At 38.9% G+C, this 11,850-nt stretch overlaps 1 protein-coding gene across 1 annotated transcript; it reads right to left on the bottom strand.

Moving 5' to 3' along the window:
• Nucleotides 1-789: 789 nt before the first annotated feature.
• Nucleotides 790-9,867, bottom strand: LOC110960908 (transmembrane protein 74-like). The gene has a single exon (XM_051955523.1). It carries the CDS (start codon nt 9,336-9,338, stop codon nt 8,625-8,627), a length of 714 nt encoding a protein of 237 aa, XP_051811483.1. The 5' UTR covers nt 9,339-9,867; the 3' UTR covers nt 790-8,624.
• Nucleotides 9,868-11,850: the final 1,983 nt, after the last annotated feature.

An 11,850-nucleotide genomic window follows, 5' to 3' on the forward strand; every position in this document is an offset into this window, starting at 1 on the left:
TCCTGAAATGTCAGCTGCTGCTGCATTGCATCAGAACAACTCAATATTTCATCAAGAAGTTAGCAGATTTCTCTATTTATTTGGATTAACGAGGTGAGAGAGAGCGAAGGTCGTGTGGAGGATGATTTGAGCTGCACAGCACATTTCTGCACAGCTTTGTTTGTTCGCAGGTCCATTACCTCCAACATAGCATTTCCCTCTGCAGCTGCAAATTTTTCACAGGCGGCTGAAGCAGACTTGATTGAGAAAGCTGCTAAAAAGCCGCTGTTGGTTTTATATTTTCTACTGATTCAAAGCCCTCCCGGAGCAATTAAGTAACACCAATCACCAGAGGAGCGTTTTCCCCGGGGGACCGCCGACTCCGTCTCCATCCGTTTGAACATCTGCAGTCAAAACCCCCGCGAGTGTTTCACGGCGTACACCGAGCTTCCCCAGACGTCGGCCACAAAATCTAATTACACCTCCTGCGGCGGTGCTGTTTGAACAAAATGTGAGCATACACTGGCACGTCACTTCAACATGTCACATTTATGTCAGACTTTTCTTTGGAGTTCAACATGGATTCATGCAACACAACCAGATCTGAGGTGTTGTGTTCTAAAAAGGCAGGAGCTGAAGGTGTTCTTTACACCAACCTCTGGTTCAGGTTTGATTTCAGTCGCTCTGGCATTTAGACAGGAACCCACGGAAACAGCAGCATCATTAGAAGCGGCGGTAAACAAAATGGTGGGTCAGAGATCTTCACGAGGAAAACCATAGACGTAAACAAAACAGAAGAAAAGCTCAACAGTCCTTAAAAAAATCCAGTTTATGAGCATTTCTGTTAACTCAAAGTACACATTCACATCCATTCAGGTCTCCAACACAAAACATCTGCGCTAAATGTTTTCTGTAATTGTTCCTTCTGCAAATACTGATACAGAGAGCGATGCTGCACAAAACCCACAATCCTCTTTATGTGTAATTTATGCAAGTTTATACAAGGCTTTGGTAGTTTGAGCTAAAAAAAATTTTAAAAAAAATGCAAGTTTCCAGATTGCACGATATGTAAACACAAAAAAAGCGAGTTTGCATATAAAAGACTGTAACTTGGGAAGATTAATGTCACATTCTCATTGGCTTTATCTGTGCATAAAAAAACATTTATTTGACCTTTAAAATGGAATATCTTCCAGAATCTGCTTTTTCATTGTTTTTCACCATAATTTTGTGTCTACAAATGCAAAAAAATAGAAGCTAATTCAATCTTCTTCTTTGTTTTCTGTCAGCAAAGATCAGAAAGTGTGTAACAGCCTTATGTGATGTCATAACAGGATAAGCCCCGCCCACTTGTGGCTCCTTTCAGCCAATCACTCAACAGAGTCAACCCAGTCTCCCATAATTTACATCCGTATAAGACTAAACTGTGTTCTCAATACAGGAACATTTAGCTTCCTTTTTAAATAAATGTGCTTTCTCAAACAAACACACCATCCGTCTTTGGCTTTAGTTTTGCTTTCTGTTTACTTTCGGTCTTGATCCGCTGTCTGGTCAAGTTTAGGCACAAAAACTATGCATAGCGAAGGTTAAAACACATCTCTATTGCAGTGTGCGCCAATGACGTCGGACCATCGGTCAAATCCAATTTGTGTACCAAAAGTCCGGTAAAACTTACTACATTACTGGTCTCATGTCCGGTGTAATTTTTTTCCTGTAACCCCTAAGTTCCACATAATGCGATTGCGCCGTGCCGCGCAACAGAACAAAGCGCCGCCGTCTTGCTCCGAAAGTCAAAGCACACAGCAAGCGCAAGGGAAGCGGCGTGCGGTCCGGATGGGGAGGGCTGCTCCTCAGAGAGGTTCTCGTGTGAATAGCGATATCACACGATAACAACACATGATATAAACAGAAAATAAATAAACCACACCTCATTTCACTTCTACAAGGTTGCTCTGCTTGACCCAGCCACATTGCTCTGTGATTTATAGTACTTCTAGCATGGTTGAGTACATGATTTATGTTTTGATCTCATATGAGTGCTTTTCTTTATCCAATAGTTAATTTTGTATGGTTTATTCTATATAAAAACGGTAATTTCTTTTCGCCCATGGCGTCGTGTTGTATCTGGGACCCTGTTAATCTGATGTTCGTGCCTCCGGAGGTGTAATAACAACATATAGGAAAAAATTTGACTTGTTTCTATCTTCTACTCTTTAAACCTACGCATTGGCTGTTTCGGGGCTTTCTTGAGCTAGAATCTTGATCTTGGTTTCATACATACCTGCAAACATAATTAATAAAGTAGTAAATTTGTATAACAATTATTAAAATTAAATTATACATCAACTTTGTGCATAAAATATTCGGTCCAGAAAAACTGTTTCGGTCCAGTAAAAAATTACTGTTTACTGGTCCACGGTCCAGTAATAAATTGTGCCCATTCATGCAGACTGCTATTGCAACATGTTTTTCTGCATTCCCTGCATTACCAGAGTGGCAAGTCAGGCCCTGTGTAATACATGACTACTTGGATGAAAACTGTTTGTTACAAATGCAATCCATCAGAAAATGTTGAGAATGCAGTGTAGTTGTTCGGGATTTTTTAGAGGCTGTATTGGTTATATAAAAGTTTAAACACCTGAACAGTTGTCATGAACTGAATATTAGCTCTTGAAACCAAAACAGTTTTTTTTTATTGGTGTGGTAACATGTTTATTTCTGCTTTAAAGTTTGCCATTTTAACATTAAAGCTGCTGTCCGGAGTTTGAATCGCAGCGTCTCCCAAAACACTGTTGGTCCCTCCCTCTGATTTCACCCCTTTATTTGTGCACGCGCGCAGTACATGAGAGAAGTGCCCGGAGTGCTGCAGCATCTCGCCTGTTTTGCTGTTTTCCACTCTTCTACATTTAGTACATTTAGTAAATAATAAAGGAATTACGTTAGAATGCTGTATTGAGTCTAACTTGTCCTAATACCAAAATAACATGAATCTGCTAGGACGAACTAGTAAAGTTTCAATATGTGATTACACTCGTGTATCCCTCTCGATGACGTTGTTTATCAAACTTAGTGCATTTACGCGTGTATATGTGTTAGATTGTTTATTTATTTCTATCTAGAGTTCAGAATTGCATGACTCCTCTGACGAAGAGTATGTCCCAGACGCCCCAACATCTTCCTCCAGAGGTCGGGCATCTAAACGAAGCCGTCAGGCGGGCTATGGAGGCCGTGGTCGGGGAGCGACGCGAGCACCCCGAGCCAAAAAACGTCCTGCAGTCTCTTGGCCTGACAAGCCGTGGGATTGGTAACTTTTCTGGAAGTTGCTGATCCCTGATGCTCTCTCCTCCACAAGCAAAACAAATGTGCGCGCGGTTGCGTAGTGCGCAGCTCGCCGAATGCCACCGTCACGACCAAATATTCGGATATTCGGGTCCAGCCCTACATATTTTGCATCTTATTTCTTCAACCAGGATGATTTGCATGTTTATTGCACATTTTTTTGCACATCGGTTTCCTTGTTTTGTGTTAGAAGCAACATGTGTGAATCACTGGATACCTTGCATGTAGAAAAATGGATTGCACCATCAGTCTCAGATTTAAGTTTTATTTTCTGTTGTTTACTGTTGATTTTAACTCACTTTCAGGTCAGGTTTACGCATGAAAACTGCGTGGTTGTTGGTGTTAAGAAAAAATGTCAAGTCCTGCCCCATCTAACAGCTGATTGGCCGACTGAAAAGCAGCGATGTTGATTAAAAACAGATATGTAATAAAGAAGAGTTTTCTTCCTGAAAGGGGTGGGGACGGCGTCATCTCAGCTGGATTTTAAGTTAGAGACAATTAAACAGCCTGTTTATAATGCACTAAAACAAACGTAATCTCTCAGAACAGAGATGAGATTGTACCTTAATTGTATAGAAGCATAATTTTGTGAAGACTGGATTGACAGAGTAGATGCAGAGAGTCTTCTTCCTGAAAGGGGCGGGGCCAAACCAGCTCAGGGGAACTGAAAGCCACAGAAACTAATTCAGAATATCACTAAAACCAGAAGTATTTTGCTAAAACCAACAATCTATGCAGTATTTGGACCTGAAACTTCGAGTACACATTCTGGGGACAAGTGAGACTTTTATAAATTGGTTCAAAAGGGGTATATTATGGGATATATTCAATACAACATCATCTGGAGATTACTTCCCCAAAAGTACTGCCATTATTTTACTGATGATTCCCCATTCTACGTCTCATTTAACCTTGAAAATCACGACAATCTGGAATCTCTGCTGCATACAAAGACTGGATTTCCTTCTTATTTCTTACAATTTAACACAGATAAGACTGAAATCTCAATCCTGATTATATTTCCAGCAGATCACTCCCCACTTTAGACCACTGAAAATCAACACGAATCTACAAATCAGAAATATCACCAAAACCAAACTAATACTACCCAAAAACTCTCTTATTTCCTTTCATGTGGACTCCTGCAGCCCATTATTCACCTGAATAACGGTGCAGCAGCTTCATGTTTACAGTCGATTCAAAACTGGATGCAGGAAACGTATAACTCCAGTCCTGTCTCAATTACACCGACTCCCCATTCGTAACAGAATTCAATTTAAGACTCTCTTGATTGCTTTTAAATCCCTGCTGCTCTGGCTCTGCTCTATATCTTTTTAACCCCTTGTTCTGCTCCTCGAGACCTCAGATGAGAAGATCAGCTGCTGTTTAATGTCCTATAGTCCACATTTAAAACAAAGACGGATCATGTTTTTACTGCTTTAGCCTCAACCTTACAGTCAGAACAAGTCAGTCGGTGCCTCAGCTTTTAACCCTCCTGTTGTCTTCATTTACGGGCACAAAAAATACTGTTTCCTTGTCTGAAAAAAATCCAAAAATTCAACAAAAAAATTCCCTAAATTCCTTAAAACTTGCCCTTAAAAGTTTTGGTTTTTTTTAAATCCACTAAATGTGGCAAGAAAATTCTTGTAAATATTTTCAAAAAATGAGCAAAAATCTTCCCCAAAAAATCCTAAAAATATCTAAAATAATTAGATACATATTTGTAAAACGTCTAATATTTTCTTAAAAGCATTCTCAAAAAAAATCTACCAAAATCCAGCAAATTTTTAGGGAATGCTCTTAAGAAATTTTTTTTAACATTTTTTTTTCCACCAAAAATGTTCAAAGATTTCCCAAAAATGTTGAAAATATGGACGTCAGAAGTTTCACTGTGAAAATATTATTTTTTTCCACATTTTGGGTCATTTTTGACCCACAGGACGACACGAGGGTCAAAAAAACACCTTTACAGACAAGCATTTGTGTGATATTTTATGTTTTTTCTCGTGTAGCACCGTATAACTCTACGTTGGAATGCTGCTACAGATCATTCTACTCGTTCTAAAAAGATAAAATGCTAAATTTCCAGACTTGCACAGCGCTGTCTCACAGTATCGACCACCAACCGCTGTGTGCAGACATCGGTTAAGCCCTCAGACTCCGTGGATCTGTTCCACGCTGAGGCCTCCCAGCTTCGTATTTCATGCCTCACGCTACCTGAAGCAGCACCTTCCCACCGAGCCGAGTTTCACTGCAAATCAAACGAGCAAAGCCTCGTATTTTTCCACCCAGAAGGCCTCGTCTCGTCCACTGGGACTGGATCAGGAGCTCTTTATGCATGAGCAGATGGAACAATTACAGCAACCGATGTCTCTCATATGGGTGTTTAGCGCCGTGGTAAACCTGAAAAAATGTGTTTCTCCTTTAACCCTCTGAACCCCGAAACAGCTGGTAAATGATGTAGAAACAATTAGAACATTTATCAGAGTCACAAACAGCTGATTTTTTTCAGCTTTCTGATGGTCTTAACTTGTCGTGTGCAACACAGAGCTCTAGTCTAAGCTTAGATTCATGGTATTTCATCAAAAATCACTTTAATCTACATGTCTCATTTAAAAATTCGCCAAAAATGAACCGTTTGTTTGAACCACATTCTGTAAAAAGCAAAAAAATTATACACTTCTTGGTGCAACCATGAAGATGTTTATGACTCAGCTGTGAGCAACAGTCATGTGACAAAAATCCCGCAATTTTTCCCCTGAACCGCAAGCAGTGTAGCACAGAAACAAAGTGAAAATGTGAGGAGTAAAATATCTGTAGTAGCATGTAGGGGCACCAGTTTACTTCCCAGTTTTGGTTTTGAAAACATCTTGAATCAAGATGTCCAACATTTTTTAAAATTTTCTTAAAAACAGCAACTTAAAAAAGAAATTCAACCTCAGTGTTTTGTTTCTTTCTATTTGGAAAAATAACTAAATCTAAGCTTTCATTAAATCACTTTAACCTACATGAATTATTTAAACATTTGGCAAAAATGAACCATTATTTTGTCCTAGATTTTGTAAAAAACAAGAAATTCTGCATGTCTTGGTGCAACAATGAAGATATTTATGACTCAGCTGTGAGCAACAGTCATGTAACAAACATAATCCCACAACTTTTTTTTTGCTTGAATTGCAGGCAGTGTAGTATGGAAACAAACTGAAAATGTAAGGAGTAAAATATCTGTAATAGCATGTAGGGCCACCAGTTTACTTCCCAGTTTTGGTAACATCTGTAGGCTCTTCAAAACGTCTTGAATCAAGATGTCCAACACTTTCAAAAAAAAAAAAAAAAGAAATTCAAACATAGTTTTTTTTTCTCTTTCTTTCCATTAGGGAAAATAACAAACCATTTATCAGTCAGAAATGATGAGATTTAGTGATTTTTTCAACATTCTCATGGTTTTTAACTTGTATTGTGCAGCATACAGTTAAATCTGGAAAAATCTAAGATTAAAATTATGAGATTTTGTCAAAAATGACTTTCATGTACATTTCTCGTTTAAAAATTTGCTAAAAATGAACCATTTGTTTGATCCAGATTCTGTAAAAAACAAAAAAAATTCAGCGCTTCTTGGTGTAACTATGAAGCTATTAGTGACTCAGATGTGACCAACAGTCATGTGACAAAAGAAATTAGCAATTTTCTCTTTAACTGCAGGCAGTGTAGTACGGAAACGAATCAGAAATGTGAGGAGTAAGAGATGTGAAACAGCATGTAGGGTCCCCATTTTTCTTCCCAGTTTTGGGAACACCTGTGGGCTCTTGGAAACATCTTGAATCAAGATGTCCAACATTTTTCAAACTTTTTTTAAAACAACAACAAAAAAAGAAATTTAACCTCAGATTTTTTCTTTCCATGAGGAAAAACAACAAGATCTAAGCTTTCATTAAAATCACTTAAATCTACATCACTTATTTAAAACTGGCAAAAAAAAGAACCATTCCCTCGACCCGGATTCTGTAAAAAACAAAAAATTCTGTACTTATTGGGGAAACTATGAAGCTATTAGTGACTCAGCTGTGACCAACAATCATCTAACAAAAATTCTGCACATTTTTTGACTTAACTGCAGCCTGTGTAGCATGGAAACAAAACAAAAATATGAACAGTGAAGTGTCTATAATAATATGTAGAGGTGCTATTTTTCTTTCTACAGTTGGTAACACATGCAGGTGCTTGAAAAAATAGAACTTGAGATGTGCAACATTAAAAAAAAAATAATTAGACCAAAAAAAAAAAAAAAAAAAATCGAACAAATTCAACTTTAGTCATTCAAAATGTCTTTAACAAGCGTCTCATTTAAAATTTCAGCAAAGTCAGCAGTTTGCTTGAACCAGATTCTGCAAAAACACTAAAAATTCTGCACTTCTTGGGGAAATTATTAAGCCATGTGTGATTCAGCTGTGACCAACAGTCACGTGACAAAAATTCTACAAGTTTTCAGTTGAACTGCAGGCTGTGTAGCGTGGAAAATGTGAGAAGTAGGAAGTCTGTTGTAACACGTAGAGCCACCATTTTTCTCCAGTGTTGGTCACACCTGTGGCGACTTGGAAATATGTTTTATCGATTGATGGCTTCTTCTATTTTTGCTAAATAAATAATCAAAGAAATTCAACTTTATTTTTTTCTGCTCATCAGGAAGAACAACCAAATCTAAGCTTTCATCAAAATCACTTTAATCCACATGACTTATTTTAAAAATTGGCAAAAACTACCCATGTGCTTGAACCTGACTCTGTAAAAAAAAAAAAAGAAAGAAAAAAGAAAAAAACTTCTGCACTTCTTGTGGCACAGATGAAGATAAAATTCTGGGACTGGGTTGAACTGCAGGCTGTGTAGCATGGAGGCTAATGAAAACGTAGTAAGTCTGCATTAGAGGCACCATTTACCTGGCAGTGTTGGTCACACCTGTGGCCACTTGGAAACAGGTTTCAGGCATTTATGGATGACTTCTTCAGTTTTTACAAAATAAATAATCAAAGAAATGCAACTTTTGCTTTGTATTCTTTCAGTATTCATGGCATTAAAACTGCAGATTTAACAAGTTAACTGTCCTTGCGTTGTTTCCACAGATGTGCAGGACTTTACAAAGTAAAACGAGCTCACAGTAGGTAAAAACGAGCCAGTGGGGGTTCAGAGGGTTAAAGAAGCAGCCTCAGCTGTCAGAAATTAAAAAGGTGTTAAACCCTCCGATTAGAGGACAGAGCTGTCAGGATCCTCCACGACTTTCCGAGTCTTTTCCGCTTGTCTCGTCCCTAAATTCAGCTGAGCGCCTCTAAATCCTCGTCAGCTGACAGGTGTGTGGGGCTGGAGCCTCCTCTCAGGCTCACGGAGCCGTACAGCTTGGCGGCGTGTTTGGAGAAGGCGAAGGCTCTCCTGCGCATCATCTCGCCCTTCCACATGGACACCATGAGCAGCGTGGACAGCAGCACCCCGCCGAGAGTCAGCAGGCACAGCCCGGCGATCACGCAGCGGTCCAGGTGGGCTCCCACCCGGGCTTTCTCCCGCTCCAGGCGCTCCATCTCCCGGGCGGACACGCTGTCCGGGTCCACGCGCACGTCCCGGGGCACCGTGTAGGAGATGGCCACCAGGGAGATGCCGGTCACCAGGCAGGTCACCGCGATGATGAAGCCGTAGTCCACCGACTTCCCGGAGCCGTCGGTGGAGAGGTCGTCGTCCGAGAGCAAGTAAAGTTCCTGGAGGTCCTCCTCCTCTTCCTCGTCCATCACCTCCTCCTCCTCCTCCTCGTACAGTTCACTGGAGGAGCTCTGAGTCAGCTGGACACATTTCTCCTCCTCCTCTTCATGCTTACCAGTGAAGGACGTCTCCTCCTCGGGGCGCGCAGCTCTCCGCGGCTCCGAAGCGTCTCCTCCTCCGGGATGGAGCCACTTCCTCTCGCTGACAGCCTTCAGCAGCAGCGAGGCGTCCTTTGGTTCGGGCTGATGCTCAAAGTAGAACAGTTCCAGGTCAGCCATCGGAGCCTGAGCCGGACTGAGCCAAGCCCATGCGTCCTCCGCCGCCAGCAGACGAAAGTCTCCGAGGCGCAGAAACAACTTTAATTTCTCCGCATGTTTGCAGGTTTGCAGCAGAAATCCTCCATGTCAAGCCGCTCCTTCCTGCAGGTCCAGCAGGAGAAACGAGCAGCTCTCAGCTCCTGCATCAACACGATGATAAATCGAATTCCACCTTAACGCGTTCCGGCTGCGGTTCGTCCTCCGAGCTCCTCCGTCTGCAGCCCGGACTGAAGCTGCTCCGGTCGGTCCGGTAGAGGGCAGCTCCGGTAGACCCCTCCCATCGCGGGCCGGGCGGCTGCAGGGTTCCGCGGACCGGAGGAGGAGGAGGAGGAGGAGGAAGAAGAGGTGATTTAAATCCTCCGGAGCCTTCAGAACTTATTAATTTCTGTCTCTGAAGGAAATGAGTCGTTTTAGTGAAAACCACAGAATGGTGAGAGGATGGAGGAGCTGCACCCATAAATGATGGATTTAAACTGGTTTAAGGGACCTTTTTTTTTTTTTTGGGGGGGGGGGGGGATTTCATGTGATTTTGCAGATTTTATGTTAAAATATCAGAAAAAGAACTGCTACAAATAACAGGCCTAAACTGTACATTATTTCTACATGAAATAAAACATGTATTTTTCTACATAGTGGTTTTTCGTTTGTTTGGTTTTTACTGTTTTTAAATAAAAAACATTATTTTACAGATATTTAGCATTATGTAAAAGAACTAAAATATATATGTTAAGGCTTGATTTTTTGAAAAATAGTTTTTATGTTATTTTACAGATTTTCCCTGCTTTGTTAAAATACAGATAATATTTTGAAAAAAAAATAAAGATTTAGGAATTAATTTAGATGATGACCCCTAAAAACAACAATAGGAAATAAGAAAAGTAGAAACTAACTGTAAACAATGTCCACATCAAAAGGTTCAACACAAATTAAAGCTTTCAACAATTTCATTAAAAAGTAATAATTTATATGTTGACTGTAAAAAAATGAAATATATATTTTTTGATAAATAGAAATGTGTGCTTTTCCAGTGTGTGGCCATAAAATTACACATTTAAAAAAAAAAACTGCATTTAAATCAGATAAAATATTTTACAAATAAATAGCATATTTGAAAGAAAAACATGTATATTACCTAAAATGGTAAATTATTTTTTAAAAATTAAATTTTTCAGATCCCCCTGTTTTTTTAATGCAGATAATATCTAGAAATTATTTAGAATTAAAATATTGAGTGCAAACAACAGATAATATCCATTAAACCTCCTCCAAAAATATTTATTTAGACTTTAATGAATGACCGTAAAACACAAAACAAACAAAAACAGACCAAAACCTTAAAGCCCACATCAAAAATCTGCATTTTTACAAATAATTGTTTTTGTTTGTGTTGTTTTGTTTTCTAATGTCTGACTGTAAAACAACAACTAACTCTATTGTACACAAGTTTGAGCTAAAAACAAAACTTAAAAATTCATGTTATTTTATGAATTTAATTGAGATAATATGTATTAAACCACCCAAAAAAATATTCATTTACAAGTTCACTGTAACACACACACACACACACACACACACACACACACACACACACACACACACACACACACACACACACCAAAAATCAGTCTTTTTAATAAACAGTAATTCATTTACAGAATTATTAGAGTTAGCGTTAGAAAATGTACACAGTTTTGTTGTATTTAAATCAGCTAAAATATTATTTTACGGATCTTTTTTCAACATTTTTCTGGTGTCCCTGCTGCCAGATTTTGACTTTATTTTATTTTGTGTTTTTTTACAGTGTTGGTTAATGTCATGAGGATTCATCTGCTGGGGACCATGAATGTTTTAGCTAAATATAATTAAATCCATCCTGTTTCTGTATTTCAGGCCTCAGTGTTTGTAGAAGTTGTTACCTCTCTGCTTTAACAGCATCCATCAGTAAATCCATCAGTGAATCCAATAAATGGATTGGACGCCTGCAGACCTTTTTTTCCTGCAGGTCGGAGGTCAAACGGGCCATGAAAGCTTTCTGCTGCAAGAGCTTTTGATTTCTCAGCTGAAAACTACACTGTAAAAAGGAGATTCCACCTTAAATACGGCGAAAATCTGACAGAGAGGAGTCAGAAAAATATGAAAATATGTTTTGAAAAAGATGTGGAACATTCAGAAACTGTTTCAATAAAGAATAACATCTGCAAAATAAAGACATTTTTAGCTTATTTTAAACACAGAAACAGTGGAATTATATGGCCACTCACTGCAAAAATTACAAATTACAGTTTGTAAACATACAGACCTTTAATGTGAAAGCCTACAGGTTTGGTCTGTTTTGTTTGTTTATTTGTTTTATGTGATTTTAGTAGTTTAACTTTTTTTTTTAAATCCTGGAAATTCTGTAAAATAGCTGTTAAAAAGTTTAGTTTTTCAATGCTGAATCATTTTTTCTTTCAAGTGCCAGCAAATATCAATA

This window comes from Acanthochromis polyacanthus, chromosome 11 (genome assembly GCF_021347895.1).
Source record: "Acanthochromis polyacanthus isolate Apoly-LR-REF ecotype Palm Island chromosome 11, KAUST_Apoly_ChrSc, whole genome shotgun sequence".
In the NCBI taxonomy this organism is placed as follows: Eukaryota; Metazoa; Chordata; class Actinopteri; family Pomacentridae; genus Acanthochromis; species Acanthochromis polyacanthus.

Excerpts from the sequence above, each read along its gene's own strand:
- LOC110960908 (XM_051955523.1), bottom strand. The coding sequence starts at position 9,338 with ATGGCTGACCTGGAACTGTTCTACTTTGAGCATCAGCCCGAACCAAAG.